Source organism: Phoca vitulina, unplaced genomic scaffold, assembly GCF_004348235.1.
Source record: "Phoca vitulina isolate PV1807 unplaced genomic scaffold, GSC_HSeal_1.0 scaffold116, whole genome shotgun sequence".
Taxonomy (NCBI): domain Eukaryota; kingdom Metazoa; phylum Chordata; class Mammalia; order Carnivora; family Phocidae; genus Phoca; species Phoca vitulina.
In genome coordinates this window covers 1200316-1221020 of record NW_022589819.1, presented here as the reverse complement: position 1 = coordinate 1221020, position 20705 = coordinate 1200316, and the positions used below count along the sequence as shown (strand labels likewise).

The 20705-nt window shown below is 38.4% G+C and overlaps 1 protein-coding gene across 1 annotated transcript; it reads left to right on the top strand.

Moving 5' to 3' along the window:
- The first annotated feature begins 1412 nt into the window (after nt 1–1412).
- BTNL2 (butyrophilin like 2) lies at nt 1413–19552 on the top strand. Its single transcript, XM_032398468.1, is given in 11 exon segments — nt 1413–1491; nt 3192–3539; nt 5145–5426; nt 6812–6832; nt 12182–12529; nt 13546–13827; nt 14498–14593; nt 15179–15372; nt 19315–19381; nt 19384–19472; nt 19475–19552. Coding segments are annotated over 11 exon segments (1884 nt in total).
- Nucleotides 19553–20705: the final 1153 nt, after the last annotated feature.

Here is a 20705-nt window from a genome sequence, read left to right as displayed (position 1 = left end):
ATGAAAGACCTAAAGGAACACACATCTGTAAACTGGTTTGTAGCAAATGTGGGTCCTTCTTAGTTCACATGACTGAGGGATGGTGCTCTGCATGAGTTTTGCAGGCTGTATTTGCTCTTACTGGGTAGAACAAAACATTTCTGATTTTCACAAGAGGAGGCATCAGCAATCTCCTTCATTCAGAGGAGAAGTGACTGTCTCCAGTGGCGAGCTACGGATGGTCTATGCCGTCTCCTAATGCTTGGCCCCATTTTCATATCGATCTTTGAGCGCTCTTGTGTGTCTAAGTGTTGTGGCTGGGCTTGTATCAGTTTCCCTAGAGGTATTTTAGATGAAAGTGTGCATCATTTTAAAAAGCAGTCATAAATAAAAAAATTTTAAAAATAAATAAATAAATAAATAAATAAATAAAATAAAAAGCAGTCATAATAGAGTATAAATAATCTCCTGAACCACTTGGTTTATAATCCCTATTTCAGTGACTGCTGCTTTTCCCTTGCCCTATAGAATTTTACTGGTATTAGTTTCTGGGTAAAGAGAAACAATCGCCAGCTTATCGTTGCTCCTGAACAGGTTCTTCTAGTTGGTGTGAAGCAGGAGAATGCTGGACATGTCAGATGGAATGAGTCTTAGGCTTCTTCCACTCTGAATTTTTCAGTTTTCAAAATTTAAAGCTGGCATTTGATTTTTGTCCTGGTAGTTTTAAAACTTTTTAGCTGTGTGGAAGCATTTTTATAATGCTGGTATAATGGGCATGTGGGGTTTGCCGATCTCTGCAGTTGGGCTATTTCTTTTACTCATTCCTTTGTGTTCCAAGACGACATTGAAAGGCCATTTAGGGTAGTTTCCTTGGTCTCTTCCTGCAGCCCCATTTCTACCACTTTTTCCTTCACTTTCCAAGGTGTGCCCTGGCCCTTGGGTTCTCCCAAGGCACTAGCGATGGCTTCCTGGCTGAAGAGTGAGGATGCAGAGCCTTCCTATTCTTTCCTGTACACCTAGGAGAGGGTGGTGATGAAGAACTTTGCAGGAGGGGCTGGGAGGAGGGCAAGGAAAAACATTTGAATCCTACTATATAATTTCTGCATGCTCAGAATAAATGGACCTTAGGAGATTTTTAAAAACATATAAATATTATTGTCCCTTGAACTCAGGAGGGCTTTTCATTTCAATCAGAAATCTTCCCTCAAGCCTAAAAAAAATAGTTTAAAGTACAACACATGAGGTAAGGGGTCAGAAATGATCAGTAACTGCAGAGAAATTGAGCCAAGTCCATTTCCTTGTTTGATTGTGGAGGGGTTATGTTGATTCCTCGTTGAGACTATGTAACTGTTGGAAACAACAGAGTGACCTTGCTCCATTATAGTATCATTTGGGTGTACTCATATGTTTCTTTTGTGTTTGCTGTAGGGAGAATGGTGGATTTTCCAGGATACAGTCTGTCTGGTGCAGTTGCCTCTTTCTTCTTCGTACTGCTCACCATGAAGCAGCCAGGTAGGATACCCTTTTTCCCTTTACTGTATATCTAAATGTCCCAGTGATACAGTCCACATGCAGAGTTCCAAATCAAAAGGGCTAGGACAATATTAGGACTTGGGGTCCAGGAACCAATGCATCTGTGTTCCAGAAAGGGTCCTCCACTTCTAGCTGGGTTACCTTAAAAAGTGACTTGAGTGCCTTCTGCCTTAGTTTCCTCATCTTTGTGATAAGAATAACAACATGCCTATGTCTTAAAGGCTAGGACAGGCTTTAGGATTAAATGAGGCTGCACATGAAGAAGTACCTGGAACACATTAAGTTATTCATCCATTTTCCTGCTTCCACGCAGGACAGAACTTTGGTGGCAAGGAAAATGGCTGCTTCTTACCACAAACTAAACAGCATAAAAATACTTGGAAACAAGAAATTAGATTTCCAAGAAATGGATTTGGAAATCTCAGTGGCTGAATTGTACCTTAAAAAGGGATTATGAAAATTCAGTGTCAGGGGGAAATACCAGAGTCCTAAGGAAATACAACATGCAGAAGTGGAAAAAACATTGGACAGGGCACCAGAAGGCTCAGGCTCCAGACTGAGGGCTGCCAGAAACTACGTGATGTGACATGAGGCTGTCCTGACCTCTGTATAATGCAATTTCCTAGCCTGTAAAAGAAGTCAACCAGATGGAATGACTTCAGATCTAGCTTCATATGTGGATTCCGTAAATGAAGAATGGAAGCAGATCTCCACTTAAGCTCTGTAGTGACCTTTTGACCAGCATCTATTTGATATTCATCAGCAAGTGAGCAAGTTGAAGTTCCTTCCTTCTTAGGATGATTGGATGTGGCAGAGAAAGTACAAATAGCTCTGGAGCATTTTAGGATAAGGAAGAATATAATATATATGACTTTTGAGATATTAAACATAATAACATGTGGAATTATTAAATATCCCTTCGATTTGCACATAATGACAAGAGGTCAAACATGACTCAAAATTTGATTAAAAGTTTCAAACTGTCTAGACAAGCCACTGCCCTTAATCTACCACAAAATGTCCTTGCACAAAACTGCATTGTACATACAAAGCTCCAGTAACTGGAGCCTTGCCTACTCCAGACCAAAAATTTTTTAAAGTTAAAAAATCATCCCAGGTCCTTACCTAGAACCAGAGCAATCCTGAAAAGCTGAAAAATCTAATGAATGAATTTATTACCTAAATTTTAGGAAAATGATTATGAAATCAGTCACTAACAATATAAAGTGGAATCACTAACTATAAAATAAATTACTATAAGATATAAAACAAATCACTAACAAAGTTCTCAGTGTAAAAAATCAATTTACACATTAACTTATTAGAGAATAAAAACAACCCAGAGAAGGTGGCTTTAGTATCTTAAAGATGAAGAAATTGAGATTCCAAATCTCAAATCTCACTGAAAATAATAGGTTTGCTCCCCAAATCACACAGCTGGTGACAGATTTAGCACTAACACTCAAATTTTTGAACTGCATGTTATTTTCAGTACTACACAGAATTGTCTTTTTAACAGCCAAATGTGCAAACCATCATGCTGGATTTCTCTAAATCATTGAAAATAAAGCCCTCCCTCCTCCAGGTGCCTCCATTTTGATAGGTTGGACATCCCAAAGCAAGTATATTAATCTTCCAGTTGGCATTTCCTGGTTCCTCTTTTTCACTCTGTTTTGTAGATAACTGGAGAGTGATTGGTTCTACACATCCAATCCTGGCCAGGATTGGGGAAGATGCCCTACTAACCTGTCAGCTCCTCCCCAAGAGGACCACAATGCACACGAAGGTGACATGGTACCGCTCTGAGCCCAGCACACCTGTGTTTGTATACTGGGATGGAGCTGATGTGACTGAGATGCAGATGGAGGAGTACAGAGGCCGGGTAGAGTTGATAAAGGATGGCATTCATGAGGGAAATGTGACTCTGAAGATAAACAACATCCAACCATCTGATAATGGGCAATACTGGTGCCATTTCCAAGAGAATAACTATTGTGGGGAAACAAGCTTGCTGGTTAAAGTAGCAGGTGAATATTTTGGAAAAGACAAAGTCTTGGAGGGAGAAGTATATTAATTTGTGGTAAGCCTATTGCTAGTTGAAAAATTCCCTTTTAATCCTCAAGGCAATTCCTAATGGCCAGTCCTCTGTCCTGATTCATTTGAAGACAAGTAATCCTGAAGTTTTCAAACCAAGCTCACTTAAACAATCTTCTCAAGTTTAACTTATGCAGTTTTGACTATTCTTGACCACTAATTGCAATCCATGACATGCGGTCATTAGCAATTTTACTGAGGCACAAATTTGTGCTGTATCAGGCTGATGTGTTAGGGCAAGTCAATCACTGAGTGAGTGAATCTAGCTGACTGCCCAGCAACCATATCTCAATGGAATGCGTTGTTCTCTACCCAAACTCCAATATGCAATAACCAAGTGTGCAAATTATGTTTCTTTCTGGAATGCCTCCTGTGAGAAAACTAGTGCTGGGAACAAAGAGGTTAAGAACTGTGCTTTTATGGAGATTATTAAATATTAGTGTTCAATGAATTGGGGACTCCAGATGCATTTGGACATACCCACTGTGAATGACAGGATTTTGCCTGATGCTTTTGTAGTAGCAAAGTGGGAAACAGTTGAGAAAAAGGATCTGTTCTGGGGAAAAATGCATATCTGAAAAGTAAATAATCATCTAGTTCCCTGGCAAGAATAACTCTCCCATATGCTAAAGAGAAAATCAGGCAAATCCACTGACCTTCTCAGGGAAATAGTTCTCTGGAGATGTTACCATCTCTGACTCACACTAAGGCTCTTTCCTAACACCATTTTTTCTTAACACCCGTGACTATGATTATTATAGTTATGTTACAGGTGATCGAAGATGGATGAAAGAATCTATGTATTTCTGAGATATGGAGAGAGGAAGGCAGCTGTTCACTATCAGGAACATTTGAAAATAAGCCACACATTTTCTAAGGCTGTAGGTGAAGGGAGTGATTCTCTTTCCCCACCAAGTGATAGAGATTTATCACCTATGGGAAATATAGTCCCTTTGTTTGGGTTTGAGAGCAGTGTTGGATAAAGAAAGAATTTCATGACTACATAAAACTAAGATTTCTCAAAAACATTTTCCCATTGACTGTAAGGAATATTTAGCAACCAGAGCTCCTCCTGGGGCATCCCATTCTATATACCCAGGATCACAACCACCACCAGAAAGAATGTAAAGAATAGTCCCTGGAGATGATTTCTGGCTTTATATTAAATGTTCTAATTAATCAGAGTCAAGATAGCACCTAAAATGTCAGACAGAGTTTGTGGCATGGGGAAGCTCAATGAATAAATCATAACACATCTTTGTTGGCAGTACTAGTGACATAAGCAAAATGTCATTATGTCCCTTTCTCTTATTCTCCTCCTGTCTGGATCTGAAGAAAAAGACGGCTCATACACTAAAGTTTAAAGATCCAGAATGGGGAACAAGCAAAGTGTATATGAACTCCAATTTGAATGGGAAGAGGACTTGGGACCCATGAACTCCTGCCCTCTCCCTATGAGCAATGTCACCGGGATCTTGGTTTCTATGGTTTGTGCCTCCGTGGGCTCCAGGCCTTAGGGCTGTATCTTCCCTCCACAGGTCTGGGGTCTGCCCCTTACATCCACGTGGAGGGACCTGTGGAAAGTGGAGTCCAGCTTGTGTGCACTGCAAAAGGCTGGTTCCCAGAGCCCCAGGTTTATTGGGCAGATATCACAGGAGAGAAGTTGCTGGCTGTCTCTGAGCATTCCATCCAAGATGATAATGGCCTGTTCTATGTGGAAACCACTCTTGTGGTCAGGAATGATTCTGTGGAGACCGTGTCCTGCTTCATCCACAACCCCATCCTCAATGAAGAGAAGAGCTCAGTCATCTCCATTCCAGGTCAGAGCTCTGCCTCTAGGACCAATGTGCTAATGTGCAAAGTGATTAACAGGAAAGGTTCAAAGGACTGTTCCATAGCACCTAGTATTTTTTTATTAAGGAAAATATCTAAAATTTAGTAATATGTATTAAAACATATAAACTATTTATGGCTGGAAATATATACTATATTTTGATTAAACAGCTATTGTTAATGGTATTCCAGTTATTTTCAAGTTCCACCTTTTCTTCTTTCTGAACTAATTTTCTTTACTCACAAGTATGCATCACATGATAAAGAAAATAAAACTATATTCTTTCAATTAAAATGTTTTCCTATACCACATTGTGCCAGTTGCTTCTGGAACCTGTCATGTGAAGATAATCAGAGATGGAGACAACTATTTACATAATAGCATCTTAATTATAGCCTCATTTATAAATAGCAACAAAAACAACAGTAAAAAAAAAGGCACAATACAACAGTGGAGTGAATGTTAAGTATGTAATGTGACTATAAATTATAGCATTGATGAAAAATGGTATTTTCAAATGATTTTAATGGTTGAAAAAATCCTTATGATGGACTATTTATATAAAGATGACGTCTATCTATCTACCTACCTATGTATCTATCTATCTGTAAACATTTCCAATCATGTAAAAAATAATGGCTTTCCATAACTTAAAACTGCACTAAGATTTTTGGGACATCTTCTATATTTAGATATAAGGATATAGTTATTCTTACTCATATAAATGGATATATGAAAGAATTTTAAGTAAATGTCACATGTGAATGTTAAAAGGAGCTGAATATATATTATATATTATATATATATATGAATACATATTATAAATGCTTTATATATGTTTTATCTCTCAGTTTTGAATTATAGGTGATAATTGTCTATGTCCGTATATTTTTATCCTTTCCATACACTTACAAGAAGAATATGTATCATTTTTACAAGATATTAAATACCAATATGTTAAGTATCAGCATAAATAAACAATCATGAGGTAATAGAACTGAGAGGCTTTTTGTTATGCAAACAAAAGGAAAAACAGCTGGATCACTAGGTGTTCTACAGGAAAGAACATTTTTCTCTAATTTCTTTTTTATGAATTGAGCTTTTTATTTATATTTATTTATTCATTTATTTTTTTATTATGTTATGCTAGACACCATACATCACATCATTAGTTTTGATGTAGTGTTCCATGATTCATTGTTTGCGTATAACACCCAGTGCTCCATGCAGAACGTGCCCTCCTTAATACCCATAGCCCGGTGATGAACTGAGCTTTTTAATAAAATGTAGAGCTTTCTTTTCTTTTTAAATATTTTCTCTCCTTTCCCTTAGGTCAAATTCCCTAATATATTATCCTTGTTCTTTTTCCAGAGAAACACCAGAATGAGCTAGGTGAGTAGACACTGGATGCACTGGTATAAAGGAGACCCTGCTTGCCCCAAAGGGAATTGATAGTCCCTGGACAAAGCCAGTGGGAGCTACCGTGACAACTCGTAATCCAGATGAGAAAGAGAGGCATGACTTCAAGTCTCAAGTTCAGTTAGTACCAGAGGGGACGGGCACAACACAGCCTCCTTCGGGCACCTTTGCACTGTGTAACCTATGACTTTAAGTGTTCACTGGGACCCACTGAGCCTCAGATGGACGCCTGTAAGGGGCACAGACACGATCTCTGCTCTACTTGTGTGTAAGGGATGGTATAGGACAGATGGTGGGCTTCTGGAGGCCCTTTTAAAATCTTTCTAGTGTGAAGGCAGTGTCCTTGTGGTAACTGGAGATCATCACCCATCACCTCAACACTCTGGCCTTGCTGTGGTTTCTGCACCTTCTCCTCACCCCAGTGGATCCTAACCTCATCATACTGGGCAGGAACCATTACTTTCCTAGATGTAGCCTGGGACACTGCCTGGGTCCTTCAATCATTTTCCTGTTTTTCTTCTTCTTTTTTTTACTTAACAGTCGGACTGTAATTATTTTACTGTACCTAAGATAAAGATAAGTGGTTTACAAAGTAACCAACTGATATTTGAGCCTCTTTCAGTTTCTCCTTTACCCCCTTACCATCTTCCTCCTTCCTGTGACCTTTTCTCCCAGCCCATGATATGGGCCCATGCAGCCTGCTCCCTGCCCAGATGCATATGACCTTGTATCACTCATTTTCCATCAATATCCTGCTCACCCTCAAGTCACTGGTTATAGGACTGTGTGCGTGCACATGTGCCTATTGCAGATTAGGTGAGGTTGAGCGTACAAACACACCCCAATCTCTGCCAGAGTCTAGTGTGACACTTTCGAGCCCATCAAGGCCATAAAGATAAAGGGAATGGCCTCAGGAAGGTCAAAGGTAACTCCACAATCTGAGGAAAGTTCCACCCCTGTAAGCCATACCATCCAAGTCAGATCCCCTTCTGCCTGCGTAGCATCTGCTTATGATCAGACAGAAACCTTAACGAGAAGAACTTGTTAGTTACAGATCGGACCAGTGTTGGGGCAGGTTGACACATGTCTCTGTCCCTCAGGAAGACTTTATTTTTTTAATTTTATTTATTTATTTATTTTTACTTTTAAAATCCCTTTATTTTTTTTGTTTTGTTTTTCATGCAAAATGTCTACCCTAATTTTTTAAATTATTAACATATGATGTATTATTTGTTTCAGGGGTACAGGTCTGTGATTCATCAGTCTTACACAATACACAGCACTCACCACAACACATGCCCTTCCCAATGTCCATCACCCAGCCACCCCATCCCTCCCACCCCCCTCCTCTACAGCAACCCTCAGTTTGTTTCCTGAGATTAAGAGTCTCTTCTGGTTTGTCTCCCTCTCTGGTTTCATCTTGTTTCATTTTTTCCTTTCTTCCCCTATGATCTTCTGCCTTGTTTCTTAAATTCCACATGTCAGTGAGATCATATGATAATTGTCTTTCTCTGATTGACTTATTTCGCTTAGCATAATACCCTCTAGTTCCATCCACGTTGTTGCTATTGGCAAGATTTCAATTTTTTGATGGCTGCATAATATTCCACTGTGTATGTGGTGTGTGTGTGTGTGTATATATATATATATATATGTGTGTGTATGTGGTGTGTGTGTGTGTATATATATATACACACCACATCTTCTTTATCCATTCATCTGTCAATGGACATCTAGGCTCTTTCCATAGTTTGGCTATTGCGGACATTGTTGCTATAAACATTGGGGTGCATGTGCCCCTTCAGATCACTACATTTGTATCTTTGGGGTAAATACCCAGTAGTGCAATTGTTGGGGTGTAGGGTAGCTTTATTTTCAACTATTTGAGGAACTTGTATATTATTTTCCAGCATGGCTGCACCAGTTTGCATTCCCACCAACAGTGTAGGAGGGTTCCCTTTTCTCTGCATCCTCGCCAACATCTGTCGTTTCCTGATTTGTTAATTTTAGCCGTTCTGACTGGTGTGAGGTGATATCTCATTGTGGTTTTGATTTGTATTTCCCTGGTGCTGAGTGATGTTGAGCACTTTTTCGTGTGTCTGTTGGCCATTTGGATGTCTTCTTTGCAGAAATGTCTGTTCATGTCTTCTGCACCTTTCTTGATTGGATTATTTGTTCTTCGGGTGTTGAGCTTGAGAAGTTCTTTATAGATCTTGGATACCAGCCCTTTATCTGATATGTCCTTTGCAAATATCTTCTCCCATTCTGTTGATTGTCTTTTGGTTTTGTTGATTGTTTCCTTTGCTGTGCAAAAGCTCCCCACAAAAAAGGAGAATTACAGACCAATATCCAATGAATATGGATGCAAATATTCTCACCAAAATACGAGCCAATAGGATCCAACAGTACATTCAAAGGATTATTGACCATGAGAAAGTGGGATTTATTCCTGGGCTGCAAGGTTGGTTCAACATCTGCAAATCAATCAATGTGATACACTACATTAATAAAAGAAAGGACAAAAACTGTATGATCCTCTCAATAGACGCAGAAAAAGCATCTGACAAAGTACAGCATCCTTTCTTGATTAAAACTCTTCACAGTGCAGGGATGGAGAGTACATACCTCAATATCATAAAAGCCATCTATGAAAAACCCACAGCGAGTGAAGAGTCACACCTCTGAGTTATTTGAACCACTCTGACATGTCCACTGGAGACCCAGTACACACAATACAATCGGGTGTTGTGTTGTTCCTAGTTGTGCTGACCTTCTGGGACCACAGTAAAACATGATGAAAATATGGAGCTCCCCTTGGCTCCCTGTTAGGTGGGGGTTACAGATCTATACCCTTAGGAACTTTGAGGGTTGTTGATTGAGAATACCAGGAGTTTCACATCTACCTCTGTATTATCCTCATGAATTAGAACTTGGAGACAAGGACTCACTGCAGTTGGCTGCTGGCAAACTGAGCTTGCTATAGAAGTCCTAGGACTGGAATTCCAGTTCTCACTCTGGCAAATAATCTTTTTTTTTTTAATTTAAATTTTAGTTAGTTAACACACAGTGCAATATTGGTTTCTGGAGTCGAATTCAGTGATTCATCACTTACATACAACACCCAGTGCTCATCACAGCAAGTGCCCTCTTTGATGCCCATCACTCATCTAGCCCACCCCTACCATTCCCCTTCATCAAATAATCTTATAAAAATAATGACTAGTTTTAAGAAATATTAATTATATGCCAGGTGGGATGCTAAATGCTTTACAGAGATTATTTCTTTTTCTTACAATAATTATAAAAGTTAATAGATTTATCCTCATTTTACAGCTGGCAGAATCTTATAGATATATGTGGTTTGTGGGAAACCATTGAGAAATTGTGATATTTGCCCTCTAATCTGGCTTAAGAGTGCAAGTTCTTAATCACTTATGTGTGATTTTTGTAAATCATTGGTCTCTATTTCCCTCATCTTCAAAATGAACATGTTGAATTTAATCTCTGATGTAGTATTAAGCTCTACACTGGATATGATATGATATGATATTAATATAATATTATATGATATAAAAATATAGCATATTGAGGAAATGAGATAACCCACTTAATTGAATATGCTGATTAAAAGAGGATTATATGACATGATGATGGGATTATCATGTTTCAAGGAATTGATGTATATTCAGTGAACTGCACACTCCAGAGAGGATTTAATTTTCAGTGAATATTCAGAGGGCCTTTCAGTAACATACATACAATACCCCAATAATAGAACAAAACAATAAATGTGAGCACAAATTGTGTGGAAGGCCCACGATATATACAAAAGTATATAAAGAAATGAGATTATGCAGAGCTTCTCTCAAGGAGCTTGTATTCTAGAAGAATATCACTTATTAACAGATTGGGCTGCATGATTTTTTCCCCATACTTCCAACTTTATTTTTTACTTGGATTCTGGAATAACAGGTGTTTCATATATCTATCATGCGCCTACTCATATGGGTAATGGAGATAAGGAAATTGTCTGTTTTATTAAGTAATTTACTGTAAAATACGTGGAAGGAGAAATAACAACAGACTAATCCCTAGTTCATTTTTTCTGACTCCTACTTTTGTCTCCAGATTTTAACAGATACATATGCAATGGAGATATTGTTTTAGGTAAAATTGAAAGATAAAGCAAACAAAATGCTGGAAATAATTGGGAGTCAAATTCTAGCTAGAATAGAAGGGAATAATCTGAAAATTAGGCTTGTGTTGATTGACAGTAAGTTTCCTTTCTAAAGAAGTACCTAGCAGATTTTAGCTAATTACATAATGAGGACATTTTGCCTTTTGTCATTGACTCTCATCCAACAATATACAAATTTATGCCTGTATTTCTATTATAAATGACCATAACTTATGTGAAAGCATTTTTATCCTTTGATCGGAAAGGAGGACTCTCAATTTAGAACAGAAAAACTAGCATGGCCAGAGCCTGATGAACTGGAAGTGTACCATAGCTTGTGTCCAGGAAAGCCATCAGAGAAAATCTCCAATTTTCACAATGGGAGGATTAGACTTTTTGTGTATTCATTGTTGTTTTGTGTTTTATATTTTGCCAACCTCCCCAATTCTTGGTTTTATAATGTTTCTCCAAAATAATCTGAGGACATTGAACCTGGTGTGTGTTTAGAGCTCCACATATGTGGGACCTCACAGAACCAAAACATGGAGGCTGGATCTGACTTATAAGGTGTTATAAAAATCAAACCAGGGGAAGGTTCCTTCACATTTAATTACTAAAAATCCACCTGAAACTCATTTTTATCCCTTATCATTAACAAGGCAGAAGGATTAGCCTCAGTGCCCTCAAGTTTCACGGTCTGCATGCCTCCACTCACACTGCATAGTCATCCAAGAGCTTTATATAGATGATTTTGCTTAACTCCAGAAGGGAGTGATATATTTATTTCACAGTTTAAGAAACTGAGGCATACACTGATTGAGAAGTAGTTTAAGGAGCTCATACTGACGTGAAGTGATAAAATATTATTTTATTCTAGGAGTAGTAATTGCAAAATTATTTTATTGGGCTGTAATCTGATTAAAGTAGGTCAAGGCAGGTGTGGGTTCCATTAATGGTTCTTTTTTTCCAGGGACAAGCTCTATCCTGATTCGACCAAATCTCCCCCTCTCTAAAGGATGACCTTGTGCCTCACAGCTCCCCTGAGATGCCCCTGGGTTCTAAACCCCACTTGAGATTTTCTTACTGATGACACTATTTGCTCCATTTTGTGTCTTTCATTGCGTTTTGTCTGTTGTATTTCATAGCTTCCTTAGAAGTGATTGGACCTCCCCAGCCCATCCTTGTCAGAGTGGGAGAAGACATACAATTAACCTGTTACCTGTCCCCAAAGACTAATGCACAGAGCATGGAGGTGAGGTGGGTCAAATCACACCGTTATCCTGCTGTTTACGTGTATGCGGATGGGGGACATGTGACTGAAGAGCAGATGGAAGAATATAGAGGGAGGACAGTGTTGGTGAGTGATGCCATTGATGAGGGGATACTGACCCTGCAGATACACAATGCCACAACGTCAGATAATGGGCAGTACCGGTGCCTTTTTGAAAAAGATGGTGTCTATCAGGAGGCCAGTTTGGATCTGAAGATAGTAGGTAAGGATTCCAGATGTTTTTGATTCAACCTTTGTTCCTACTGCTTTAACATGCTAGTTCCTGGAAATTTTCCCTGGTACCTGAAATTTTTGGAATGTCCATTCACTTGTCAAATTTATATTGAACACTCTGATGCATAAGAACTGTAGTACATACTTAAAGTTCACAAACTCACATGGACCAGATTTAATTCTCTGGGTATGGAAATTGTACACTTCCCAAGATCTCTGTAAAATGACCACACATTTAGTGAAATTTGAGAATTTTACTCCATAACTCTACATAAGACTCATTATTTCAGAGTGTTCTTAAAATTCTGAACAATGTATAGTTACTAGGAAGTATAATTATGTGAAGACTAACCTATATCCACATAAAAGCAAAAATAGTATCAACAGAACTGGCAGGATGGAAGAAGAAAGACAAAATCACTCCCTGCATCATAATTTCCCACTGTTTATATTTGTGAGTAAGAATTGATTTTTCAAGGTTAGCAAATACCATTGAAGACATAGGCCAACATTTTGGATAATTGATTTGTTTCTCCAATTGATTTTGGGTCTCAATTCATAAACATATTCATGAAATATCCACAGGGGTACATATTGAGAAGTTAAATGGACTCTATTATTTTCTGCCACTGGATGTACATGTTTATAAAATCTTGATATTTGAGGATATTCTTTTACTCACTTTCTTTAATCCTGTCCATGTGATTCATGTCTTGGTCAAAGCTATTTTGTTTTCAGATACAGAAGAGAAAAGATTGGATTTAAAATTTACTTTTCCTGTGACTCTATCTGAGGATGACTTTAGGAATACAAAAAATAAAAATAAACCAAACATAACAAAACTAGAAGCCATTCCAGCTAGTCTCATCCCTAAGTGGAGTATAATTCCACTATAAGCTTTGTTCTCTCAGCCAAGACTTTCCCCTCTTTCCTCTCAGTGAAGTTACTGACCATATAACCACTTGCAGACACTCTAGGTTTTGTTCCTTGATCTTTATTCCCCAGGTCTGGGTTCTTCCCCACTGATCACTGTAAAGGAACAGAAGGATGGAGAAATAGAGCTGATATGCAGTTCAGAAGGGTGGTTCCCAGAGCCCCATGTGCAATGGAAGGACATGGAAGGAAAGATAATACCATCATTTTCAGAGGTTCTGACTGAAGACAGGCACAGGTTGTTCCATGTGGAGACATCTCTATTGGTCACAAACAGCTCTTTCGTGAACGTAACTTGTTCCATTAGTAACTCCCTTCTTGATGAGGAGAAAATGGCTACTTTTTTTCTTTCAGGTTGGTGACTCCATGTGTTCCTCTCAACTTTGGGAAATGCATATGAAGGCAAACCCAGACTTACATTTTATTGCTCTACTGTTTTTAAATTTTTATTTTCTTCTCTCTGATAAAATCACCTGCTATCTCTTACAAAAATGGTCTTCAGGATACCTGGAGATCCTACTGACATCCCTTGACTAAAGCCTTAAGGTTATATTGTTGCATATACACTAACTTCTAAGACTTGACTCTACCATCACTGTAAGGACAAACTCTCTTCTTCTGATGTGAAACCAATATCACTTTTTTTTTTCTTTATTGTGGATTGTCTTTGGGATTAGAAACTAGTTTTCCTTAACACCATCTTCACGCCTGTGGATTAGGTAATTTTATCCTTTTCCTACCCTTGTTATTCCAGTGATGGTGGTGATGTAATTGGAAGAGACAGGAAAGAAATGTGTGTGTGTGTGTGTGTGTGTGTGTATTTCTGACAGGAGCAAACAGTAAAGCTAGCATAAACTTTGGGTCTCCCCTCAAGTTCTGCAGAATAGAGAGGAACAGATCAGCTTCCTCCGTGAGAGACCCACTTCTCACCTTCCTCTCTAGCTCAGGAGCTGCTCATAAAAAGAATGATCTTGGAATTTTCCCAGTTTCGTGATTTAATGGGATTTTGGGTTTTCCATTTTAGAGCCCATGATGAGTTTTTCATGGAAGATAGTGCTTATTTGGCTATTACTTCTTGCTGCAATTGTAGGCCTGGTCAAGAGGAGGAGCTGTAAAAAAGGTAAGTCAGGTAAATAGTCATGTATGGAGCATCCTTTGTAGGGGAGCCTTGCTGTGCACTTTCCCTAGCCTCTTTTTTCAGCAGTCACATAGGGGAAGCATTCAGTGAACATTCAGTAATTAATGAAACATGAGAGTCCATGGCTTACATTCATGTAGTGGAGGATCAGTGCTGAATGATATCAGAGTTTACAGTGATAATAGAAGCAAAGGGATTAAACAATAATTTGATCCCCCAGTGAACATTCCCAACTGATCTACTTAAGGGAGAAGAAGAAAAAAGTCGCATAGCCATCCATGCTTTCAAGGGTGAGAGCTGAGACCTGACTGAGATGCTGTTGGCATGAACATTTCACTAAGATCTTTAAAAATACGGTGACTTGCTTATTGGTGATTCTTGCTCTATGGATGAAGGACTTCTATGTGTTGATAGGTTGTTTTGTGTGCCCTATAAAGTTCCTTCACTTCAAATCTCTTATGTCACTATAACTTTGGTTTGCCTGTTTGGATGTTGATATAATGGAATTTATATTTTAAAATACTCCACACATTGGTTATCATCAGAATGGATTTTCTTTCTCTACAGTGAATGTGACATTGGATCCAAATACAGCTCACCCAGGACTGATCCTTTCTGAGGGATACAAGCATGTGACCCATGAACATTCATACAGCCATACATCCAACAGAGCTTGTTCAATGGACCAGGCCAGGAGGGGCTCATGTCAGGGAGATGGTACTGAGAAATGGAGGTTGGGAACAAGAGAGTATAGGTCCCAGGTATTGCCAAGGGCAATATAGGGAGGGAGGGAGTCATCCCTCTGTCACCTGAGAATGTGTTCAGACAATGAGTTGCTATGGAAACCAGTACTGGGCCATTACCTTTCCTCCAAGCCTCCTCTCCCTAAAGATGGCTCCTGGAAGGGTCAAAATCTTCCTTGACTAGCCTCTGGATACCTCTCTTTATAACATGACCAACAAGTGCTCTATCTACACTTTTCTTCTCTGAAACTCTATACACCGTCTTCATTCTTTAATCCCTTAATGTGGGTTCTCCTGACATCTTTCCTACACCCAGGAGATTTTGTAACACCTCCAAGGGAATAAACAACCTTAGATTCTGGAAACAAGGATTATAGTCCAAGTCCCAGTCTTCTTCTTTCACCAGCTGCCTAAAGGGGCTCACACCATCCTCCAGCTACCAAATCAAGATGCTTTAATGTCACTCTGGCTTCAGATTTGATCTGGAGACTGATCCCTTCAGAGAACTATCCTATCCCAGGCTCTCTGAAATCCTGCCACCAATCACAACCTGATATGTGATGACCAAAGATTCTTAGAAAATCCAATGAGAAATGCAATTAGGCCTAGAGAAGGAAATGCAAGGAAAGATTATTTATAGGTTTCTTTATGAAGGTGAGAATTTTCCCAGTGGGGCTGAGGAAATAAGAAATACAGTTAAAAAAGAGTAAGAGAAAATACAGCTGAGTAGAAGGAGGAAATCTGATCACTGAGATATAATCTTGAATATCATATGAAATGTAGAATTCCTATTCCAGACTTTTTCAGAAAGTGGAAATTTGGAGTGGAAAAAAATTTTAGAAATTCTATTCGAAGACAAATACCATATGATTTCATTTATATGTGGAATCTAAAAGCAAAACAAATGAATAAACAAACAAAAAGCAGAATCAGACCTATAAATACTGAGAACAAACTGATGATTGCCAGAAAGGAGAGGGTACGGGGATGGGTAAAATGGGTGAAGGGGAGTGGGAAGTACAGACTTCCAGTTATGGAATGAATAAGTCATGAGAATAAAAGGTACAGCATAGGGAATATAGTCAATAATATTGTAATAGTGTTGTACGGTAACAGATGATAGCTACTCTTGTGAGCACTACATAACCTATAGATGTGTCAAATCACTATGTTGTACACCTGAAATTAATGTAACATTGTGTGTCGACTTTACTCATATTTAAAAAATGTAAAGAAGAAGAAATTCTAGTCCAAGGAGAAAATTAATTTCTTTTCATTGTATCTATATGAGATGATAGATGGTAACTAAGTCTATTGTGGTAATCAATTCACAATATATACAAATTGAATCATCATGCTGTACACCCTAAACTTATATAGTGATATGTGTTAATTATTTCACAATAAAGCTGGAAAAAAGAGAAAAATTAATTTTATATTGTGTATACGAAGGTGTCAATTTTACTTTTAGAATAAAAAATGCACAATTAAAATCAATAATTACAAAATAAACAGAAGCAATAAATACAACACATGGTAGGAATATTTTAAAACTATAATGAATTAAAGAAGAGAAACTATAAGTGGAAGAAGAAAGAATATGGGAAAAGAAAGACTTGGAAAAAGTCTTGAAATCTTCTGAAGTGAGAATGAGGAATACCTACTAGTAACACTCTGCTGTCTTTTAGGGTGGCAGCCATCATGGTCATCACTCACCTGTCGCATCCTGGAGTGTCTCTTTTGGCTCATAGTATTTTTTCTCTGTTTTTTAAACTCATATGTTTATGTTTGAAGCTATGTATTATTCTTCCACTAGTATTTACACATTTATTTTACTTAGTTTTTAAAATTTTCAATAGTGAAATACACATAACATAAAACTCATTTTAGCCATTTTAAAGTATACAATTCAGTGGTATTTATACCTTCACGATATTGTCCAACCATCATCAGCATCCAGTTCTAGATTATTACTCCAGAAGAAAACTCCATAATTATTAAGCAGTCACTACCCATTTTCTCTTTTCCCCAGCCCTGGCAACCACTATTTCCTCTCTATGAATTTGCCTATACTAGATATTTCATATAAATGGAATCACAAAATATATGGATTTTTTAGTGTCTGGCTTTTTTTTTTTTTTTTTACTTAACATAGTATTTTTAGCGTTCATCCATGTTGTAGCATGTACCAGTACTTCATTCTTTTTTTTTTTTATAAACAATTTTTATTTTTTAAGAGCTGTTTTAGGTTTATTGCAAAATTGCCTGAAAAATCCAGAGTATTTCCATATCCTTCCTCCCTCTCCCCATAATTTCCTATTAACACTTTGCATTGGTACGGTACATTTGTTACAACAGATGAACCAATAATGATGCATTATTTTCAACTATAGTCTCTAGGTAGGGTCCACATTAGGGTTCACTTTTTGTGTTATACATTCTGTGGGGTTTGACAAATGTTTTACTACTTTTGATACATTAATATACCCTTTTTATTTTTGAAGTCAAATTTATTAGTAGATATGCTGGCTTTGCCTTAAAATATGTTTAATGTTACTCTATTTTGACTTAATGTAATTAAAAATATTTTATTTAGTAAAGTCTGAGGGTTAACTATCCCCCCCCTTTTTTTGTCTTCCTTCTTGATGAGTTTAACTTTTTGCTTGTTAGTTTTATGTGCTTGTGCAGGCCCAATATATAACATATAGGTTTTCCCTAGGAAGATCTCAAGAAAATGTGGTTTTTATCAGTCAAATTTTTTCACTATGTATTAAGAAACATGTTTTCTTTAGCTCACCAAATTGGGGATTAATTTACTTTCTCAGTTCCAATGCCAGTTTGAAAAAACATGGGGAAAGAAAAAGATTGGTGGCTTGATTAAGACACCCCAATCACTGATGTAGTCACTGTGGCTGATGGATGAGTGACTGGATTGGCCCATCAAGGATCCAGTTCCCTGTCACTTCTGATGCATAGGGAGCTGGTTGTAGTCATGCAAAGCATTGTGACTCTCAGAAGAGATGTATAGATTGGATAGATCTCAGTTTAAGGGAGAGGACTGGAGGAAATCAGAAACCAAATTTGTTAACCCCTCTGCAAGACTTTTTTCTCATTGACAGTAGACTTTAAGTTCCATTAGGGCAGTGATATTTTTCTTTTTTGTGTATCCTCACAAAGTAGAAAAGTGGCATATATTAGCTGATCAATAAACATTTATGAAGTAAAGGAAGAGATTCGTAAATAGGATATTTATTTAATATTTTACCTATAGAATACACTGTGCTGGGCTGTAGAAATAAAATGCTTAGTAAGGCATAATTCCTGCCCTAAGATAGTTCTTTATTGTAATAAAGTCTCTCACTTTGTTTTTGAATGTCTTATCATTCCCTCATAGAGTCTACTCAGAATGGGATTGCCAGAGCAGTCCAGCAATAAATATTTGATGGAGTCAGATGGTGAATTCAAGGTCACTACTTTGTCAGGAACTGTGGGCTACCTGGAGACCCTTCATTGCTTGTTGATTTGCCCATCCTTAGAGATGAGGATATGATGGATGATGTTATCCCTGACATTTCTACAACTGTGATTCCAATAGAACATCAACCTTCACATTTTCTTTCATTGCCCACCTCTAGCCTTTGATCCCCAATCTCTAAATTTAGGAGGACAAAACCCATTAAAATGAGTAGAGAAGTAAGGGCACCTCTCTGGCTCAGTTGGTGGAGCATGTGACTCTTGATCTCTGAGTCCTGATTTCAGGCCCCACATTGGGCATTGAGCTTACTTAAAACAACAACAACTTTTGAGAGCCAGGGAGCCACCCCCAGGTCACCTGTTGGTCAGCCTGCCTGACCAGTGTGTGCCGTGGTGGCTGCCATGGGAGTGTAGGGGAGACCATCTCCCTGGAGTCGGGTTCACTTTCCCCAAGCATGGTCAGACCTACATGGTGCACTTCTGGAGATACTTGAAGATGGAAAGAAATTTGATTCTTCCAGGGACAGAAACAAGCTCTTTAGGTTTATGCTAAGTAGGTGATCTGAGGCTGAGAAGAAGGGGTTGCCCACATGAATGTGGGTCAGAGAGCCAAACTGACTATCTCTCTGGACTACATTTATGGTGTGGTGCCACTGGGCACCCAGTCATCATCCCACCAAATGCCACTCTCCTTTTTGACATGGAGCTTCTGAAACTGGAGTGACAGCAATGGCCTCCTCCCTGAGCTCTTCATTATTAGATGTGTCATGGAGGGATCTGGTGTGTCCAGATGCACACGTGAATCCTATGGCACTTTTCCTGACTTTCCACTACACTCTTTGTATAAACATGACCCTGACTGAATGTGTTCTGGCACTCAGCTTTGCTCTTTCCCTCTCTCCTCCTATGTGTGTTGGCTTAAACTATATGACCTAAATCTCAAGTTACTCATTTTATTTCGTTTTTGTTTTGGGGTGAAGGTTCAGCTTTAGTCTTTTGGATCTAGGTTTTCACTTACATATTAGTAAGATATAAATAGCACAAATAATGGGTTAACTTTATTTTTTAAATTTTTAAAAAAGATTTTATTTATTTACTTTAGAGAGAGAGAGCACACACAAACAGTGAGGAGGGGTAGAGGGAGAGGAAGATGCAGACTCCCCACTGAGCAGGGAGCCTGATGTGGGCCTCGATCCCAGGACCCTGAGATCATGACCTCAGCCTAAGCAGACACTACCGACTGAGCCACCCAGGTGCCCCATGGGTTAACTTTAGGGTAGGAATTAGTGTGGGAGGAGATGCAAGAATCTTTATTTTGTTATTATTTTTTTGGATGAAATTTGTATCTATTATATATTAAACATTTTTGCTGCTGCTCTGCAAAGCCATAGCAGATTTGAGGTGCTGTTGAGGGTTGAATTGCTCTCCAAGTTGAGAGATGTTCTTGGGTCAAATTAAAAGCCCTACCTGAAACTGAAGTGGGGAGGGAAAGAACTTTTGCCTGCACTGCCCAGCCCCAGCCTCACCTTAAACTTTCTGCCTTATGAAAGCAGATCATGCTCACTGAGATGCTGGACACTACATGTATCTGTCCCCAGGCCAGCAGGGACCTCTGAAGCCTTCTTTGTGACCTGGTTTTACTATTATTATTATTATTATTATTATTATTATTATTATTATTTTCCACCCTGTGGTTTTTCTAATGGATAATCAGGACTTTTGTAATCTCAGAGTTATCCAAGCTCCACTTCCCAAATTTTAAGAACTTTAATCGAAACTTTAAATTGAAGGTTCTGTTTGTAGACACCCAATGAAAGTCCAGCCATCATGACAAACCTTTGGGTGTTGTCTTGAGAAAATGATGCTGGTCATCACAG